The sequence below is a fragment of the Chelonoidis abingdonii genome, chromosome 6 (genome assembly GCF_003597395.2).
Source record: "Chelonoidis abingdonii isolate Lonesome George chromosome 6, CheloAbing_2.0, whole genome shotgun sequence".
Lineage (NCBI taxonomy): Eukaryota > Metazoa > Chordata > Testudines > Testudinidae > Chelonoidis > Chelonoidis abingdonii.
In genome coordinates this window covers 131117109-131139111 of record NC_133774.1, presented here as the reverse complement: position 1 = coordinate 131139111, position 22003 = coordinate 131117109, and the positions used below count along the sequence as shown (strand labels likewise).

Genomic DNA, 22003 nt, shown 5'->3' with positions numbered 1-22003 from the left:
GGGAGGAGTACAGAAATCGATTTAAAGAGCCCTTTATATCGATATAAAGGGCATTGTAGTGTGGACGGGTACAGCGTTAAATCGATTTAACTCTCTTTAAATCGATTTAAACGCGTAGTGTAGACCAGGCCTAAGATTCCCACAAGTTTCTAGGTGGATTTCAACGCGCTTGTTTTAAACAGGCCACCCTATATGGTTTGGGATCTGGTTAGCTGGGAGACCCCGTCTCCCATTCCATACACACTAAGCTGAGATCAGACAAAAAGAATTGAGCTAGAGGACTCTCAGAACAGCTGGAGTAGCTGCTGGCAGGACACTGGCAGCGATGGGGTTCTCTTGGCTCTGCAATTCACTCCCTTCTTTCAGCCAGATTTGTTAACCATCCAAACATGCTCTGAAGCCCATTTTCCCCCTTAGAGGAATTTAGGGAAATTGGGGTTGATAGGTAAAGGTTCTGGACACAAAAGAAGGATGCGACTGGAGAAGGGCCTTTGCATGATGATATGGTGAGGTAAGAGGTTTGGTTTGAGCAAGGCTTTTACTTGGAAGGTATAAAAACTGTACTGAGGATTTTTTAATTGTGTGCTTTAAATTTTAGAAGGTGCCTAGACTTTCGAAAAAGAGCCAGAGGAAAATGAATAAAATAAATCAGAAGCCAGGAGAACGCTGACTACATTTGACAACCTGGTAACTGCTCAATGGAATAACAGGAGTAATAATGTATTTCTGATCTGCAAAAGCATTTCAGGAAGCTTTGTGGTTAACAGGAGTTACATTTTTGAAGTTTAGATTTTTTATGGCCTGAGCAGCAGCACTACAAATTCATCTAGACAGTATGGTGACAAACACCTAGAATAGAGCAGTGGAGGATACGGAACTCCCTGGGGGAAAGTAAAGAACAACCATTTACCCGAATCACAAACTAAAACCACTTATGCCCCTTGCAATTGTGCTGTGGTGCATATGAAACCGATTTCCCTGATGACAGACCGTCAGACAGGAGACAAGACAGCTTAGCAGAATGGCAGGCTCTTCATGAGCCCCACTGGTTGGAACACAGCCCTTTTAAAAAACAGACGGGTATGTGACAACAGCTGACATACTGTTAAACAGGAGGAGCCAGCCACGACAGTAAATACTTGGGTTATCCTATCCCAAAGATTTCAATTCTCCAAGTCCTTCGAATAAATGGAACGCTACCTTTCCTGTTTTAGGAAAGTGGATGCAATTGTGGTCCAACTTGTATGGATTTAATCTGATATATGAGTAAAGTGTTTAAGAACTACATTACCCTGGGTTTACTCACACCCTTCATTCCAAAAATTCAATATAAAGATTGACAACTACAGAGGCAGAACACAAGAAGCTCAAATTCGTTTTTAAAATGTATTGTTTAAAAGGTTTAGACAGTAGTTGAGATTCCAATAGCCCTGAACAGCCATCACAAATTTTGATGTTCAAATGTCTATTCCATATTTGATATTAAAACACGTTTAAAACGTCAGACTTGTTTACCAACACTTGATACAATTTTTAGAAGATAAGTATGTGCATTCAGAAAAATAATAGGTAACATCACCAAAAAGAATGCAAAAGGACTCATCACTGACACTGTTAACTGAAGATGCACTGGGAGTTTAAATACTTCTCTTCAAATGCAACTGCAATCCTTTCAGTGAAGGTTACTCATTTCCCACTGCCTTTTGCCATCCCACTTAGTTGAAAGAGAAACTGACATGATTTCCACACAAACAAGAGTTAAGAAGTACTAATGTTTAGGTTGTTCCTCCATTTCATGCTCTGTACTACCTTGAGACTAGAAATTGTGAATGAGCAAAATCAGAGTTGTGTGTCTTGGCAACCCCTGTCTAATCCCGTAGTAGTGATCGTGGACTCCAAGAGAGCCCTGTCCTGACCTCCACAGAAGCAGCAAAGTTGTTGCAACACAGATACTTCACTCAAGGCATTGAAGGAGCTTGGACAAAGTTCCTGAGGTCTATGCCTCAGGTCAGCCCAAATTAAGATTTAAAATTCATACCAATTAAGCTTATTTTCCCTGAAATGTATCAGATACAGACGGATGAGGTTTTGTTTTAATATCAAGCAATGCAATCAATTTCAGACTGCATCTTATATTCCAATAGCAGCAAATGTGCAATTAGTTTAAAAACAACATCACAAATATGATGAAATATAGGAACTATGATATCTAACAAGCATCATTACATACAAAGAGAAACAGAAGTTCCTACCCATATATCCTGTTTTTCACCGATTGGAAAGTTTGAATACAAGTCTATCATTTCTGGAGTCCTATACATTGGTGTTGTGTTTCTTGTAATCTGCAGAAACAAAAGTAAAAGTTCATGAAGCAGAGACCTGAACAATGCTTTATGCTCAGCCTCAGGGAACAGCATTCCAAAAATGTTCTGCTAAAAAGCAAAGTAAAAAGGGCTTCAAAAAGTTAGTTTGGGGCACATTAGGCAAGATGCAAGTCCTTGGTTCAAAATAAAGTTACGAGGGAAGTACCTCTATGTAACGCCTACAGGAATGACATTTTAACTGTCATTAAAAAGTACCTGCTGCGGTAGTCCCTTCAAGCCACACAGCAAGCAAAACCGGACTACCTGCTCTCAACAGCAGGGAGCGACACTGAGAAACAAGAAACAGTTATATCAGGGGAAGGCAACCAAAGACGGTGCGCAAGCTGATTTTCAGTGGCGCTCAGACCGAGTCCTGGCCACCGGTCCGGGGGGCTCTGCATTTTAATTTAATTTTACGTGAAGCTTCCTAAACATTTTAAAAACCTTATTTACTTTACATACAACAAATGTTTAGTTATATATTACAGACTTAGAAAAAGAGACCTTCTAAAGACATTAAAATATATGACTGGCACACAAAACCTTAAATTAGAGTGAATAAATGAAGACCCGGCACACCACTTCTGAAAGGTTGCCAACCCCCGAGTTGTATCATGCCCTTAGGATGCATCTGGAGGAAGGACCCTACATTGTGCCTTTTTTCCTCCACCCCATGTGAGAAGTTGGCCAACTGCATGGCACCATCTTCTCTTCCCTTCCCAGAGAGCCAGCAGACAATTCTCCATGAGTTCAGGTTCCAAAAAGGAGAAGGGGGCCAGAAGCATGCAGGCATCATTCTTCGTGTAGTCAGGACCTCCCAGAAAAAGAAGTTGATGCTGTCAATGAGCGTGCAGATTCTCACAGTTCATGGATTTAGTTTGAATCTCATTATTGACCTTTTCCATAGATTTAGAAGGGTTTGAGAAATCACTTACAGTGAATCCATCTTTACCGCTACATTAGGATTTGTCAGCATTACTTGTACTTAGCCAGATCTATGGACAAACTGCACTTTGAAAGAAAGGGGGAACATGCCAACACTGAGTACAGCAACACTGTCTAGTCCAAGATCCATCAGACAGACCTACTACTTCATCACATGCCACCCAATTCAGTTTTAGAAGCCACGTTTAGTTTGGTCAGTCACTGGGGTACAACTGACTTTTTACTTTTCTGCAGATGGTAAAAATTCACGTACTAACAGAAAATAGCAGTTGATTCTTTACTCCTCTCCCTTTTTATTAAAAAGGTCATGAAAAGCTAGACATCAATTGTGTCAAGTTTCAATGTGTGTTTATATTTTATTTCTCCACAGCAGAGAGTAGCAGGCACTCCATGGGCACAGATTAGGATGGGTGCTCAGGAGCGTACTTTAAAAACACAAGCTGTTTTGTTGTAATGGCAGACAGTATTTGAACAAGATAGCAACAGCTGGCTTGAAAAATAAGGCCTTGTAATCCACTTCACAACTGAAAGGGCTTCAATTGTCTTAGAACAGTCATAAATGAAGGAGGGGGTTGGGTTTAAGGCTAACAGAGCAGGACTAATAGAATGAATTTAATATCTTACAATTAACTACATGGCAAGTTTCTCACCTCCTCTTCAACTATTGCTCTCTTTTGCGCAGACCAGCTGTAATCAGGATAATGTGCTACAGTTGTAGCACTGCCAAAGTCACACAGCTTAATTGTCCCTTGGTTACTAATCAGCATGTTCTCCACCTGCAGGTAGGTTAACAAGTTGAAAAAGTTACAAACATTTATGAATGCTGTAGCTCATGCACACTTAAATCATGCCCAGGGAGTGTACAGATATTTATTAAATAAAATGAATCAATACTTAGTATTTTACTGCACATGGTATCCCAGTTCGAATGAACACTTAAGACTCTATTAGAGTAAGTGACAGGCTTAAGGTCCAAGCAGTAGGCAAAACAGGTAGTAAGCCCAGCTCTCCCCCTTAGTCTAGCCACCGGACAGCTTGCCCTGAATGACATGATCTGTTTTGTGGAACAGCACATCTTTATTTCTAACAAATTCAATTCAAAGGACCTAGTATTTTATTTAATCCATGTCCCTCCATATGTTGGTTTTGCATGACATTTTCTAGTGCTTTAAGCTTGAAAAGATATGCAAGAAGTCTATCACAAATTGCCCTGCAAGATTAATGAGTAGTTTAAAACCTTATCAGGAGCACCAGTTAATTGCTTTGGGGGGGNCCGTCTTCCTGTCTTCCGTGCCTCCTTGGGGTAATTGACTAGCTCCAGGGGGAAACGAGCCTATTTGGCTAACACTAAGAATGTCAGTAGAGTGTTCATATTTTAAGGGTGTCTCTACCTGTGACTTCCAAGACCAACCTACAGGGACCTTTAAAAATCCAAATTTAATTTTGAAGAAAATGCCTCCCCTATGCTACAAAATGACTTGTTTTGTTCCACATGGCAACTACTCAAGGGGACAAATTTCAGACAGTTTTGAGTATGACAGCCATGTGACGATTTTCAAAATACCCTATAATTAATGTGGAATTTAAACAAGTGGCACCAGTTCCTACAATGTTGTGTGCATGTAAATCACATTACCATTAGCCATTGTCAAAAGGATTCGGGGAAAGCAAATGAAGGAGTGTGTGCCACACCAACAAACAAAGGAATGAAGTAATGGAAAGTCTGCAGTGGAGGTCACTGCATGAATCTCAACCCATTTGAAGCTGCATTATATCAGAGAATTTCAGAGATCCTCATATCTTTAAGCAAAAGAATTTCAAATATTAAAAAATCTTTGATGATACTGAGCTCAATCACTTGTTTTCCTACACACCCAATACCAGAATCATTCACTTTAAGGCCAAATAAAAATAAGATATTTACATTTGTAAACAGTTATTAAAGCAAAAATATTTTAGTTTAAAAATGCACAGAGACTGTTTGACATAAGTTTTCTCCTCTGTCTACCTAAACTCAGTTTTCAGGGAATGGCAGTGCAAACACACCGCCCTGGATCATTTTAGTGCGGCCACTATCTGTTGCAGCACAAAGATCAAGATCTTGCTCTGAATCTTCCTGTAAAAGCCCTCTCCCAGTGCAACTACTGTAGTATGAAACCAGCTTTCCGCCTCCCCCTGCCCCTCCCCATCATTTTGAGTCTCTGCCAGGGACAAGTTTTCTTAATAGGCCCTGGAATAGTAACAGAAGAAATCAATAACGTAATTTTTATTTAACTCTGTAAAACGGTCTATTATAGTAGCACCCTAAACAAAATAAGGGCCTCCACTGTTCAAGTAGAACAGAGTAAAACATCAGTCCGTGCCCTTGAACTAGTGTCTCAGGAAAAATTTCAAGTTTTAAAAAATGCTAACCCTTGGCAACTGCATAGTTCCTCCCAACAGGATGGCACTGGCCACAATTTTACCTCAGAGCTCAAGGTCTTCCATACCATTTGTAAAGGACTGACAAAGGATGAAAGGTCTTAAAATAACCAATCAGGAAGTAAATGGCCCCCTTGATTAATGTTAGTTCAAAAGTCAATGTGCTCCAAAACCAGGCACTAGAACAAAAAGTAGATTTTAGTGCCTTTTGAAACTCCAGCCATCTCAATCCTCCCCACACACTGCAGTTGGTCACTAGGTTCTAAAGAGAAACAGCATTTCAGTAGCACACTGACATTATGCTCTGCTTCTTTTCACAGCTTTATGTTTCTGCAATTAAAAAAATTCTTACCGCCAAAATACGTGTGGCTTCCAGTCATGAGCCTACTTACCAGCAAATAGGAACTATAGTTCAGATTAAAGCAAGAGTGGGTAACAGACTACATGGTTTCAGTTTGAGCTCTGAAATTTAATTAACAGGATATTCAACAAGTATTTCCAACACCAAAAATATAGATAAAGGATGTGGTCTAAACACTAGGCCATGTAGTGGTATCCTTCATTCCCAGCCAACAATCCCAACAAGATGGATATGGTCTCATACCATTGTTTGAAATGCTGCATATTCAAGTGTCTCAATTTCATTAGTTCTACAGCATCAACTTTGTAGTCCACCCTGGAAGTCTGCTTTCACATTTCATTCAAATGTTGCAAGCACTTAAATTCTATACTGTACCTTTAAATCTCTATGAATAATAGGTGGTTTCTGTTTATGCATATGTTGCACTGCTCTGCAGGTCTGATAAAATATCTTCAAAACTGTATCACATGAAAGAGGCCCTTTGGATTCAACTTTCTTTAAGAATTCCACCAGCTGCCCTACAGGAGACAGAATCAATTCATATTAGTATACAAATGCTTCAAGTTTTGGAAACATGCCATTAAGTATATTAGATAAGTCTAAACGTGACACACACCTGCCCTGATCAAGAAGCATTTAATCCCCTGACTTTGACAAGAGATTTTATCAAGACTATTTTTGACCATGAAGAAAATCCAGGAAGATTTTTGACAAAGAATTAAGCACCAAGAAGATGATGATGTCATACAAAAGGACATTGAAATACTCTTACTTCAAATAATCCATAGTTTTAAAGCATTCGAAGCTTCCATCCCATTAGGATGAAAATACTGCCCCTTCATTTCATCAGACTATGCCAGCAATACCCACTAGACATTTTATTGCCCAATATAAGCTACCACGGAACAGCGTAGGGTTTACAACAAGGAATCAATGACTAAACTGGCCATGAATCATTCTAAATGGGCCTTTTACTATATCAGCTGACACTCTTCATCACGGATGCTGTATGCTCTTTTACCTCCTCTCTACTCCTGCCAGGGCATGAGTCAGAAACCACCCTTCCAGCTGAGAAAAACTGACCACCACCCTTAGCCAGGAAGTACTGCTCCTAAACAAGCAACTAATGGAAGTCTTGAATGCTTCAAGTAATTAGTCTAACCCATGGTAGTTGAAGGTGTGGTGGGATTTATGGACAATTAGAGACTGCAAACATTGACTTGTTTAACCTTGAAAGGAGAAGAGTTAGAGGGAATTTATGAGAAGTACTGTAGATTATGAAGGGGACAGTAAACACTGATCACCTTGCTCCTTTTCAGAATGGTCCATAAATATGAAAAACAAGTCAGTTAATAGCAGGTAAATTGCTGTCTTGCTAGATAAGTTTTAGCTGTTCTCCATGTAGGAAAACTGCACTTTTCCAGTTCAAGATCTATGTATTTATTTGGAAGAATTCACTCCGTTCCTAAAACAAGCCACACCACGCACAAACAAAAATCGGTTTTACCTTTACAAAGCTCGGTGAGCAGAAGAAACTCGCCCTGCCCAGTGTCAGATTCTTCTTTTCCTATTGATGCAGCAGAACAGAACTGGACAATATTAGGATGACCCGAAAGCTTTTTCTGGAGATTTGTTCAAGGAAAAACTTTAAGTATGTCAGAGATTTTCTTCATACTATCGAGCACAACCAGCTCACACACAGGTCTAATTGGATGTTTTTAACATACATAACAGAAGAACCTAACCAGTGTCTCATTTGAACAGAATGAGAACTAAAGGCAAAGTCACCGAGAGTAAAAAACTCAATACCTGTTAAGAAGGCTCTGAAAGATGCAGATTCTGATCTAGATAAAGCTCGGTCTCTCTTGACAATGAGTGCAATGCAACAATAGAGGTATTTGTAAAAGACTTCTCCAGCAACTAGACTTAACTACGGATCTCTGCTGACATTCTGGCTGTGTGACCAAGGCAGGCCACTGTGCCCTCCACACAGGACTATACACTAGCCTAGGGTGCCCTTTCTGTTATGGTTTTCCTTCAACTAAGTAGAAAAAGTCTCCCAAAAAATCAGAGCCAAGAAGCTTCATTATAAGCAAGATTATAAAAAAGGAAAATCAAAAACTTCATACTATAAAATGCTTTTTAAAATTTCACTTTCAGTTTAAAAGAGGATCAAGGCTCCTAATCCTAGTGAAGGGAGGAAGAGAGAGGTAAAGCTAAGTGACTGTAGTCACTGGCTGAGGAGCTTAAAATGTATCTGGTTATGTGTTTATATAGAAACTAGAACAGTGGGACCCTGGTCTAAAATTGGGGTTCACAGGTGTACTGAGCCATGAATGCATGAAACCAAGCTGCTTAAAAAAAAGAGTATTGGCCAAGGGTTGTGAGTAGTGCTGTGACTCTCAGGCCTACAAAGCGTGCCCCTCTTGTGAACTCAAATGTAACAAGTACGTAAAAGTTCATAAGATGTTACAATAAGCATGAAAAATTGGTCAAAGTTGCTTACAAAGTTGAATGTTGTAACAAATGCATGAGAACCAGACAAAGAAACTGGATTAGTCTAAACCAGGGGTCTCAAACACACAGCCATGGGGTTATTTCCTGGGGCCCACCAAGCTCCCCATGGCCTCCCCAGAGTTATTTCCTGCAACCGTCAAGCTCTCCCCCCCACCCCGCTCCTCCTCGCTCCAGCACACTGCATCCCTACTCCTCTGCTTACCTCCAGGTGTTTCCTGGCACCAAACAGCTGTTTGGCAGTGCTTAGTGCTTTCCAGGAGGGAGGAGCAGGGAGCCACGTGCTCAGCGGGAGAGGCGGAGCAGGGGCAGACTTGGGGTGGGGATTTTGGGGAAAGGGTTGGAATGGGGGATGGGAAGAGGTAGGGGTGGGGCCAGGCCTCATGGAAGGGATGGAGTTGGGGGTGGGGGGCTTTTGTATCTGTATATCAAAAGGTGTCAGTGATGCGACCCTTGAGCCAATGTACTAGTCCTCATGTGGCCCTCGTGGTGATTCGAGTTTGAGATCCCTGGTCAGGCCATGCTGATATAAGGGAGAGAGATGGATAGCTCAGTGCTTTGAGCACTGGCCTGCTAAACTCAGGGTGTGAGGTCAATCCTTGAGGGAGCCATTTAGGGATCTGGGGCAAAAATCTGTCTGGGGACTGGTCCTGCTCTGAGCAGGGGGTTGGACTAGATGACCTCCTGAGGCCCCTTCCAACCCTGATATTCTGTGAATCCAAGGCCTGTTGAAATTATGGAGGTTAAAAAGAAGAGGAGGAACCAGAAGATAACAGATCAAAACTGGTGTGCCAGATATTAGGCCTAATTAGTGGACAAAATAATGAGGGGAATGAACTATGCTGCCCACTTCTTCCCTTTCTGGCGTTTCTTAAAAAGAGACATGTGCAAGGTAGGGGAAAGATCAGTTCAGTTCAGCTCTCCCTCTTATTTCTTGTCCCACCTTGCATACTCCAACCTGCCAGCACCGCAACTCATCTAAGGGACTTTCTTCCTGAAGGGAAAGCCGGCGCTGGCCTTGCTTTTTTTAAGGAACTTGGTTTTCACCTGTGAGTGCTGAAAGTCATCACATCATCATGACAGCCAGTCGTCCTCAGCGGGGAGAGTGAATTACCAGCACCACAAAATAAAGTAAGATCCTGTATTTTATTCCCTTCTGTTGTTGTGTGATTTTCTGCCCCAGTTTCTTTCTTCCTAGACTATCTCACTCCTGACTTTTCATAGAATCCTGAAGTCAACTATATTGCAGTTATTCAAGCCTGCTTTGTCTAAGGAGAAAGGATCCAACCAAATAGCAGCACTGACCAGATCGTAACTAACCAGGATCAAAGCAGCAGGTGTCTTGGTCGCCTAGCCAGCCAAAGCATCCACTCATAACTAACCTGCAATCCAGTGTTCCAGCAACATCAGCAAAAGCCATGTTTCACCCATCTTTTCTAGCCTGTCTCTCTTCCACCTTTAGTCTGCCTGCGTGTTTGAGAACAGGATGAGTAGATGCCCTTCACATCAGGACAGAGTAAAACTAGCCTTTGCCTTTTCAACAAAGAAAGGCTTTTCTGAAAACAAGAGACTGATCACTTGACACCATAAGGAGAGAGACTTTGATAAAGGTCTAAGTCTGTTTTGCACGATCACTCAACCAGTTTTAAAATGAACACTTGTTTTAATTTCTTGTTCTCTCTCGTGTTTAACCAAAAAACTTTCCAATTAAATGAATGCTTTGAGGTGTTTCCCAAATAAAGTAAAACCAAGGGTTGTACTTAAAAATAATCCCAAACCCATCTATCACTGTTTAATGTTGGACAGGGTGCAAGTTTATAAAACCTTTAACTCTTCAGACCTTTGAGACCGATATCAATAGAACAGGGAAAGAAAAGAGGAGTTGTTCAACTCAAAGGGAGTAAAAAGTTTAAACAAGTCTTTATCCAACTGGGAAATGACACATTTTCTGAATTTCCCCTCTGAAATTACAACAGACCAAACCACTATCTCACATTCCACACATCACATTACAACTGTTCACTTTAGTACTGTGGAAATATCTTTTGACATCACAAATTATGGCTTAGCAATTAGTGACCTCTAGCCTATCACTGGTCACTGAAGGAAGGAGTAAACAGCAGGTGCAATCATTTATTTAAAAGGAAGTTTGACACTCACAACTCTTTATGATGTACAGGTACACCAATTTTCCAGAGTTCAATTTTATGGATGACACTAAAATGTTAGCTAAACATTTGAATAGACAAAAAGGGAGCTGAATAACTCATGGGACAGATGTGATCGAAAACCTTTATCCTGTAACTTGTTGGTCTGTACTAAGCCCAGGGTTTCTTCACTGGAGAAATATTTTAGAAATACTTCCAGGGTTCATGTGAATCATGAAGACCAGACACTTTCTACGTCTTCAGAGTGTTCATTTCTTTATTCTAAATATTGAATTTTGACCCAAAAAGGATACCATAAAACAAACTTCTTGAATGATAGCTCTGTTCTTCTCCTCTTCATTAGATAACAACCTCTGTATCAGAAAAAAGAAAATATGGAAAAAGGATATATCATTTTGAAGTACTATAAACTTATAAAAACATAAAGAGAGGAAAAATCAGAGCTAACAAAATCGTCAACTCTCAAGATCAGGGAGCAAGAGTCAAAGCTGGCTCGATCCCGCTTGGACATATTGTCACCGCAATAATAACCAGGCTTCTAGTCACCTGTCCTTCTGCTCGTCTACATCAGTGGTTTTCAACCTTTCCAGACTCCTTCCAGGAATCCGATGCTCAAACCCCACCACCCATGGATGAAGTATGGAACTTAGCTTCACGGGTCCCCCAAGCAACTACCCTACTTGCCACTTTCTCACAGAGACCCTGCACTTTCGACCCCCCTAAATCCATCCCGTGGCCCCTCTGGGGCTCACAACCCTTACGTTGAGAACCACTGATTTAGATGAGTTGATGTACCCCCTGAAAGACCTCTGTGTACCCTTGGTTGAGAACCACTGATCTAGATCCTCCTCCTCTCTCTGGGAGCACAGCCTCTTAAATCATGCTTGCACTACTGCACATAGCAGTTAGTTCTGGAATCAGAGGGGTAGTTGTGTTAGTCTGGATCTGTAAAAAGCAACAAAGAGTCCTGTGGCACCTTACAGACTAACAGACGTATTGGAGCATAAGCTTTCGTGGGCATAAGCTTTGTCGCTTAGTTCTGGAAGTTAGTTATGCAGCAGTCTTCTGGACTTCTGGGATGTTTTGCTACAGCAAACAAACTTGTGCAGCAGATTCAAGGGAACTTTTAATGGAATTAAATATGACCATCACTACCAAATCATCCTGGTTTTATTGATGTGGATATTAAATATAGTGTCCCCCACACTTCTAATTTGCTACTGGTTTATGCATCAAAAATGTAACTCCATTCTGGTGGCAGAGGGAGGAGAGAAAGACTGGAGATTTGGGTAGCTGTAACTTTTGGCACCTACAGAGTGGTTGTGGTTTTCTGACAATAGCATCTCTCTCTTGTCGTAGGTGAAACAGAGAGATGGACTGGGAGAGATAACTTGGGTGTTCTTGCCATTCACATGATCATCCAGTTCCCCCTTCTGAAATGCATTTTCCTGAGGGTTACCCCTAGAGAAAGTTCATTCCCACTGAGAGGTTGGAGTCACACCGTCTCATGGTGAAAGAGGTTTCATGCTGTTGTCTGCTAAGTAGTAGTGTAGACCAACCCTTAAGTCAATCTAACTTACGTCACTCAGGGGTGTGAAAAAGACACCCCCCTGAGCAATGCAAGTTACCATGACCTAAGCACTGTCCAGACCAGCACTATGTCGGCAGGAGATGCTCACCTGCTGAGATAGCTTCCGCCTCTTGCGGAGGTGGAGTAATTATGCCGATGGAAGAGCGCTTTCCAGTTGGCATAGAGTGCCTTCACCAGACGTGCTACAGCAGCACAGTGGTGCTGATTTGGCGCTTCTAGCGTAGACCTGCCCTCGGATGAAGATCTGTTTGTTCCTGCCCCCCTTCCTTGCCAAAGAATGGCCACTTGGTAGGTGATGGCCCATCAACCTTGATGACACCTGGCTAGACATCTTTGTCTTTGTTTGCTCGTTCGTCTTTCAGAAATTGGTTTACCCACTGCCCAGACATGTCTGGTAAACACACTTCAGTCATGATTTCAGCTTATATTCATGTACAGTACTAGTATCCCGAGACTCTGTCGGATCACCAATAAGTGTATGCCCATAATGGACCAGCTCAGCCAATGGCGGGACTTTCCTTTCTTCCCAAGGCCAGACAAAAATACATCCTCCGAGATAAATCTTTATACCCTGAAACAAACAAGTTAGTACTGCCCCTCTGACATAGTTACTGCCCCCTGTCATGGCTAGTTATCACCCATCACCTTGTCCGTGTTGGTTTTGACGAAGTTAAGTATTTTCTGTGTCCATTTACACAGTAGAGGAAAGTGCATATGTGAATCATCTGGACTGGTACAGTAAGCAATGCAGAAAATCCTTCAGCTCTGACTTTTGTTTTGTATGTACACATGTACTACAGTGATCATCATGCTAATGCACTGAGTCAAGGGACACATTTTAATCTTTAAAGTGATTTAAACGCACATTACCTTTAAGGCGTAATCTTTGCCACTTCCAAGATCTTGAGCTTCATATACAAAAGCAAACCCACCTATGAGATTAAGAAAAGTAAATTATACATTTCATTAATGTCTCTACCAGGTAAATTGATTATTTAGCTTTATTTTAACTACTATAAATAGAAAAAATTCAGTTAATATTAGAAGTGTGTCTAAATACAGTGAGTGTATTCAATTATTTTTCAATTCCTAATCAGCAACATTAAGAATACCATAAATGTATTGGAAAGTTGGAATGGACGTCTACTAAGATTCAGAGGGATGGATTAGGGCTGATGCATTACCCCTCTACAATTGCCCCTTGTGTGAGCAGGTCCCTCCCATATGGCAAAAATATGGGTGGGCCAGCAGCCACACTGCAGAGGTCAGAGAAAAAGCATCCTTGACATATCATCCATTCAGGTCAAGTTTTTTTTGGTGGTTCAATTATGGCCTGCACACAAAAAGAACATCTCCCAAAATTCAAAGAGCTAAAGGTGTTGCAGTCTGCGTGACGGAGCTCCCCAAAGAAAGTATCCAAAAAGTGAAGTGGCTAATGATGTTCACTGAAGTGAACCTTAAAACGATGTCACTGCCTACAAATGTGTGTATCTTCTTATGAAAAGATTTTTGCTCTTTACTAGTGTAATTAATGGCCTAACAAAATAGCTCTCTCTCAGGATGCCAGCCAATCCCTAACTCTCACCCCTTTTTTGGAGGGCTCCATGCCTGGACACCCATTGAAGTTGCCTTGTATATGCTCAGGAGTAGTGCCCACATCCCATGCTTTTTATCTGTTTTTCTCACTTTCTTTAGTCTCTTATTTGCAGGTTCTGTTTTTCTTTCTTCCCTCTTTTTTCTCCACAGCTCTGCTCCCCTACTTTGTGAAGCGCACACGTTCACAGCTGCTCCCACTGTTCACTTCCCCAATTCGCAGTAACAGCAGGTCCCCCACTGCTTTGCTCTCCAATCTCCGCTGGCCTCTTTGGGTATTATGCTAACCTTGCGCGGTCTCCAAGCCCTCCCACAGACACGGCAGGGAAATGGCAGCTTTTGGAGCTCAGATCCTCCCGTTATTCCACCATTGCTTCAGGCAGCACGGCTTATACCACCATGCTCCACCTGCAAAGTCTGATTTCCCTATGGGAGGGCATGTCACATAAACTCTCAACCATCAGCCTAACCACTGCACTTTACGTTTTAACTGGCTTTGTTCAAATTTTTCTGTCTTTACCACCGTCTTCACCTAGCAAATCATTCATGGGTCAAGTTTACCTCCGACAGGGAGAAAAAACAATATCTGGGTCTTGATATGTCTTCCACTAAGCCTCTTTCCACTTGCAGAAGGGTTTGGCAGAAGTAACAGTAGCCCCTTGGGAGACAGAAGTGAAGGGAATGCATTTGGACTCCATATCCAAAGAGATACTGAGATGAAAAAGAAGCCCAAACTGGGGAGGTTCTCTGTTCGCTTTGTTATACACACCACAGCTTGAGAAAAAGGCCACACTGGCTGATTTTTCCCTGTCAACATATTCTGTCAGTTTACATATTTGCTACTTTTCACACATCTCACTTGATTAAGTGCTTGTCTACAGGTGCAGCACTGCAGCAACACCGATACAGCAGCACCGGGCAGCGTGTCTGGCGCAGACACTCTACGCCAGCAGGAACAAGCTCGCCGTCGGCATAATAAAGCCACCTCTGAGCACAGCAGACACAGCGTTGGAGGGAGAGCTTCTCCTGCCGACACAGCGCTGTGCACACCAGCAATTGTGTTGGCATAACTCAAGGAGATGTTTTAGTCACACCCTTTAGTAACATAAGTTATGTCAACATAAGCTCTAGTGTAGACACAGCCCCAATTTAATGTCTTAAAGTCCAGATTTCAACACTGCAAAGGCTAAACTGAATAAATGTTCAAGATTATTCTGACTAATTCACCTCATGACTGGGTGTTTATTTTGCACTGCTTCCATCTGGCTTCAAAGGGAATCTCAGTGAAATTTCAAGTACATGGGACAGATAAATTGCTTATTTGGGTTTTTTTAGCTACATTTTGTTATCATTTATATACAAAACGCCAAATATCAAAGTGGAGTCATTTTCAAAGCAGATGGACTTGCTAGCATCAGGGTACTGTTAAAGCATTATGGTTTTTTGAAGTAGCAAAACATTTATGTACTTTCATGAACTAAGTGGGGTGGTTTGTTACCAAGCTGCCATTTGTTATTGGCAATAAACAGTTTGCATTCTCAACTCCTTTTCACAATGTCTATTTGGTAACTAGTTAGGAAACTGGTTCAAAGCTCTGAACACAAAACAATGCCTCCTACTTAATGGGAAGTGACACAGGAGTAAGTCATAAGCCTTATTTATTACCTACTTATCATTTAATACAATGTTCAGCTGTCTGTATGTACACACCAATAGCAAACTATTTGTATGGTTCTAATCCATTTTGGAAGTGATTTCAATTTCTTCCGTCTGTGGATGTGCATGACAGCCAAAAAGTCAATGATTTATTTGGCTGCAGTTCTTCTTCCACTGTTGAAACATTTGCCCTGTAAGATTATAATAAACTGAGGAACAGGAGATAACAAAATGAGAAGGTGGTGGGAAACCAATCATACCTCGAACAGGATCTTATCCTAGTCCTGCTAAACAATGATGTTCTCAGACTTTTATATCAGAGAGAAAAGGAGGAAGAGAACTCAGATGTCATAAGCCTGTAATGTTTCATAACTCAGCAACAAGAAAGGGAGGACAGAGCAGGTCTAAGGAAGAGAGCACAGCAGGAGACACAAAGGAGTTGACTTGCGATTCCCTTTGACTAAGGGAACAAGATGCCAATATCTCCAGCCCAGCCACCTTACACATGCTGGAACAACTGCTCTGTGCATGAGGAACACTGCCCAGGTAAGGCAGGAGGATGGATGCAGACATTTTCTTCATGAGCAATCCAAACAGCTACAGTAGCAGGCTTTTCAGAGAGCTGGCACTCGGAACCTTGTCGCACGATTATGTGCAATCACCACATTCCCATCCAGTAACAGGTAACCAGCACGAGACTCCCACAGAGGATCCACCCATCTTGTTTTTCCAATAGTGCCAACACCAGAAAGAGAATGAGATTACAAGAAGTCCTTAACTCTCCCTCTGCTGTTGGAATCCTTAAGGAACCACAATATACAGGGGAAGCCAGGGAGGAATTGGGAAATGCTATGAGGTAGTTAACAGCTCCTAGGCGCTCTTGGACTGTGAACGGTCCTTCCCATGATGCTTCCATCTTATGGGCCTGTTGTGCCTTTAAGACGATAACCTGGTCTCCTACCTTGAAGGAACGCTCTCTGGTATGTTTATCATACCAGGCCTTTTGCTCTTCCTGAGTATCCTGTAGGTTGTCTTTAGCAAGGGCTAAAGAGTGTCAGAGGGTGCTTTGTAGGTTGCTTACAAAGTCCAGAATGTTAGTTCCTGGAGACGGTACAAACCCCTCCCATTGTTGCTTCACCAACTATAATGGCCCCTTAACCTCGTGGCATACACAAGTTCAAAAGGGTGAAAAACCATAACTGGGATGTGGTACAGCCCTGTAGCCAAGAGCAACTGCTGCAACACTAGGTCCCAGTCACTGGAGTGTTCATTCCAATTTACGATCATGGCCCCCAAAGTTCCGTTTAACTTTCGACCAGGCCATTAGTTTCGATGTGGGTATGGGTGGCAACCAAGTGAATCACCCCATGAGTTTCCACAGTCTTTCATGGTGCCTGCCAGGAAATTGATCCTAGATCTGTAAGGATATCGGAGGGCCAACCTACCCTGGCAAAAATGGTCTGTTAGAGCCTCGCACACAGCTTAGCCTGGTTGCCTAGAGCTACTGCTGCGGCCACGGGTAGCAAATCCACAAAGTTCAGTAAGTACTGCTTCCCTCTGGGCGTCGTATTCTTGGGGAAAGACCAGAATATCTCCAGCTACTCGCTTGAAACGGGACCTCAATTAGGGGAGTGGGCTGGAAGGGCCTTGAACAGATCTTGGGGCTTTCCCACTCTTGCGCACACCTCACAAGACCGCGACATACTTGGCAACGTCCTTGCCCATCCCTCCCAGTGGAAGGACTTCCCCAATCTGTCCTTGTTCTGTTCACCCCAGCATGGCCACTGGGATGATCATTGGACTAAGCTTAAGGAGCTTCCCTGGTAGCTTAGGAACTAATCTGTCTGTTATGCCGGCTGCATTCTTCCTGTGTCCACCAACAGAAGTATACCGTGAAAAAGTCCTTGCGTTATAACAACCCAGAGATGGGTTAGAAGTACGTGAGAAGGCATGGCGTGCTCTACATGCCACACCCAACTTTACTGAGCTGTCATTGCTTCCTGTCTCAGTGTGACTGTGCCCTTGATGGCCGGGACCATTCTTCTTCAGACTGGGACTGGGTCTGGGTCCTCTGGAAGCGATTGTACTGGGGCGTTGTTCCGTTGCAGGTGGAACCGCTCGACCGCTGGGCACCTGGAGGTATATTCCAGTGCGCTAGCTGAGCCTCTTTGATATGGTTGTCTGTTGCTTCTGCCAGGTTAGGCTCACTGGCCATCGGCTAGCGTTGAGGTTGAGAGTGGTTGTGAGCGGTGCTGGCTTGTGTGGTTGCTGTTCGCGGTGGCCTGGGACCGGTGCTGTGGGTGTTGAGCCGTTGGCAGGCGGTCCTGCGCCAGCACCGTAACTGTGCTGGGGCGGAGTAACTAAACAGTAGCGGGCTTCTTTGGACGCTCAGGACAGGAATGGTCTGAGCTTGCCTGGTTTTCGGTCTCGTGTAACTTCCCACTCCTTGGCCACTTCACCTGGTTGCCAAGTCTTCCCCCAGTAGCAGGAGGATGGAAAATTGTATGACTGCAAAAGCTCCACATCCTGACAGCTCTGTAGCTGGACAGCAGTTCAGCTGAAGGAAGTTACAGCTTGTGACATGGAAGGTAAATGGTCCTTGGCCTTTGGGTTTGCTGAGTTTGGGATCCACGAAGGATGTGAAGCCAGTGACATTGTGCCCCCTCCGTGTCCCTCACGTCTAGAACCTATTCCGCCCACCTCGTCAAATTTTCCCTTCGCTCCAAGGGATTTGAGAGGTATCCCTGCAGGGATCTTTGTGTGAGGTGGAGTATGAACTTTGCACCGGGTGGAGTTCTTTGGGCAGTTGGCCCTTTTATTCCCAGTTTCTACACTCTTCAGCATTATCCAGCTAGGGGTCACTGGGTCGAGGTAGTAACTGAGACTGGTGAGGTGGAAGAATAGGGGTGTTAGCTTTCCTTGGTTGGCAGGTGGGTCTTGGGTTCTCAATCGTGTAGGTTTAGTGTCGAAGTCCCCTCTGGAGGTATTTCATCCCCTTGACCAGCAAGGTTCTTTGCTGTCTGCCACTTTCCATCAGCTTGGCTCCAACTCCCCCCAATCAGTGAAGATTTTTGGTTCACGCTTGTATGTACTGTATTCCTCAACACCATACAAGAACTGCTCCATATTGTATGAGGAGGTGTAGTTCTTCCAGGATTTAACCATTGGTTCCGAATCTAGGCCTCATAATCTTTCCTAACATAGTAGGCGGTCGGGAAATGACACATCTATTTCCACTTTGGTTCTGAAACGCCGGCGGGCAGATCCTGGGATTAGTCCCATTCGGTATCTGGCCTTGGTTGAAACATTAATATGTTTCATTTGTCCTTGGCATTCAGTGCCACCTCTGCTACAGGGCCACTGAGCTGTGACCTCAAGCTCTACCATGTACGGTCTTCAGAATGCTGTACCAAGTGCAGGTTCCTTCAAATTTCTAAGAAGCAATTGTCTCACACTGCCATGTAGGTGAAATTTCTTGTGCGTGACCAGATTGGCGAAGGGTTGTTAGCGCTGGTGAGGTTATGTGATAATATCTATTAATTCCATGTTCGCTGATGGGTCTCCCTCTGGAGTTCTATCTGTCTTTTGTCGGCCTGCATTTTCTTCTTCATGTGTTTCTTCTGTGGCCACTCTCTCTCTGTTTCTTTGGTGAGCTGATTTGCTTCTTTTGTTCTCTTTTTAGGCTGCCCTGTTTGATTGTTCTCTTTTTGTTTATGTCAGGCTTGTAGTTTCTTTCGCATGTTCGCTTGTTGCTCTGCGCTTGATTTTGTCTCCTGGAATAATGTTCCTGTTTGCTCCTGTGGGTGCTCTGGTGTTATTAGTCGACTGCTGGCTCTGCTGTTGTGCCCTGGTGTTTGCCAGCAACAGTGCCCTATCGTTTTTTTTCTAGCTACTTTTTACCATGTAAATAAACTAGAAGCCCAGTTTATTGCAATATGTGTGTGTGGTCTGATCTACCCATCGGAGATTCATTCTTAACAAAAACCCTGGTCACCTTAATGGTTCCTGCTTAATATGCAAGCAACTGAGCATACTGAGAGAAACAAAAAAAAATTTTCTCCTGCTCTTCTTAAAACCAAAACCCTTTCTCTCTTCTTAAAAGGCCGCAGCAGAGAAAAGAAAATAATATTTCACTAGGCTTCTTTCCCTACCATGCCACCATGTCATAGCTTCCTACCAGATTTGAACCTTAGAGTTCAGAAACAGATGCTGGCATGAAACCTCCTAGCTTAACTTACCAGCTTGGATCTGAATACGCTGCGACCAGCCAAAAAATTCCCAGGTGTTGCTCTACTCGGTTTCCCAAAACTTCCCTGGGGACCCCCAAGACTCAGATCCCTAGTCTACCACAAGGGAAATACACCCCCTTTCTGCTCTCTTTACTTCCTCCCAGCTCCCCCGTGGTTATCCTGGAATACTGATAAGTAAACTCCTTGATACGACAAACAGAGAGGCAATTACCTTCCCCCTCCTCCTCTTTTCCCCCTCAGTCTTTGCCCTGAGATAGACCGTAACTGGCACAGGGATCTATCCCTAGAGCCTCACTTAGAAAAAGAAAATTCCAAACAGTTTAAGAAGAAAGCTTAAATAAAAAGAAGAAAAAAGACATAAAATCTCTTATCAAAAGATAAGCAATTGACCCTGTATATTGTTAAAAGAAAAATATGAATAAACAGCCTTATTCAAAAAGAAATACAATTTAAACATTCCAGCAACTACACACATGTAAATACAAGAAAAACAATAAAAGCTTATTGTTTTTCTACCTTTGTACTCACAACTTGGAAACTGAAGATTAGAAGCTTGAAGATAGAAAGATCCCTCTCATAGCCGAGAGACAGACCAGAGACACAGACAAAGGGACACACACCCAAACATTCCCTCCGTGAGCTTTTAAAAAATCTTGTTTTCTGATTGGTCCTCTGGTCAGGTGTTTGGTTCCCTTTGTTAACCCTTTACAGGTAAAAGAAACATTAACCCTTAGCTATCTGTTTATGACAGAAGCACAGGCAAAATCCTGGGAGCAGGAGGTTGAAGGAAAGGAACGAGGAGATGAGCAGAGGGGCTAGGGAAAAAAAAAGTCAGACAGAGCGAGAGAGAGAAACAAACATTGGAGGCGACAGGCTAACTAGTAGGGCACAGAAGAGAGCTCAGCTGAGAATATAAAAGAAGAATGACAGACGTGTTACCAGTAAAGCAGCTTATTCATACCCCACAATGGGCACTCGGACTGGGTCTTTCACTGGATATGGATTCCAAGTTAGAAAGTAAATCACAAGCATGCAGCACAGCACATCAGACTCAAGTAGATCAGGAATACTCCACTTCCTCTAAATGCCAAAGGGGGACAGCAGAACCCAAAGGAAGTGACAAGTTTGTTCTCTGCAGGTTCTCCTGTTTACCCATTTATGCCTCACTTTCTAACTCCAGGTTCTGTACCCTCTGAACAGAGCCCACAGTGTTTGGTAGAGTGCCCCATGAGTAGGGCTCAGAGGCACTATAGTGATAAAAAACAAGCCACCACCAATAACTTAAATCCTAAAGAAGCCCCCACAATTCGGGAGGGTGGGCAGAAGGAAAGAGCCCTGTTCCCATCATCAAGTGCAGAGGAGATGAATTATCAGCTGGGGCCAGTTAGCCTCTTCCTGCATGGGTAATGGGACAAAGCATGAGAAATTATAGCATGCCCAATGGTTTCGCTGATCAGTGGGTGAGACACAGTTGGTGCCATCTGGCAAAGGGTTCTCTGGTCTGTAACAGCTACTCTTAAGTAGCTGACAAGTACAGCCCTGTAAATCTGTGGATATCCGCTTTATATTTGTGGATAGGATGCTCATAGAAATTTTGTATCCGCGCAGGGTTCTACTGACAAGCTCACTACACCTAGCACCATTTCATAACATTTATCCATAAGGAACATCAGGGGAGGTCCCTAATATTACGGTTATGTCATACTCATGCTCACAATCACTGCGTGATGTGCTTACGGATGAAATTTAAGGAGTTGTGTATATATACTGAAAAGATTTTTGAAGTGTGTCCAAGACAGAGCTGACCAGCAAGCCTTGGCCAGACAAAGGATGTTGATTCATTTGTCTCTGTTGACCGCATAGAGTAAGCGGCGTAAGCCAACGCAGTGGGAGCTCCATTTACATACAGCATCAACAGGAAAGCAGCATAAGGAAACAACAAGCCATGAAGGTTAGCCTGGCTAAGTGCAAAGGCAATGAACTGGGGGGCGGTACAGAAGGGTTTTTTTGTGTTGTATGTAACCATTTCTGTTTCCATTATCCTTACTCACTACCTCTTAAATCTTATGTTGTAGGGTACCCCTCTCGGGGGGAGGGGGCTGGAGTAAATCAGTCTGATGCTGGAGGGGTTTATTTTTCCT

At 42.9% G+C, this 22003-nt stretch overlaps 1 protein-coding gene across 2 annotated transcripts in view; it reads right to left on the bottom strand.

Moving 5' to 3' along the window:
- The window catches only part of GAK (cyclin G associated kinase), a 131910-nt gene that overhangs the window by 69892 nt on the left and 40015 nt on the right, over positions 1 to 22003 (bottom strand). For both annotated transcript variants that reach the window (XM_075067406.1, XM_075067407.1), the window contains exons 2-7: positions 13234 to 13295; positions 11066 to 11125; positions 7598 to 7712; positions 6466 to 6608; positions 3959 to 4084; positions 2253 to 2342 (exon numbers count right to left, since the gene is read on the bottom strand). In XM_075067406.1, coding sequence (XP_074923507.1) covers positions 2253 to 2342; positions 3959 to 4084; positions 6466 to 6608; positions 7598 to 7712; positions 11066 to 11125; positions 13234 to 13295 — 596 coding nt within the window. The remainder of the gene's footprint in view (positions 1 to 2252; positions 2343 to 3958; positions 4085 to 6465; positions 6609 to 7597; positions 7713 to 11065; positions 11126 to 13233; positions 13296 to 22003) is intronic.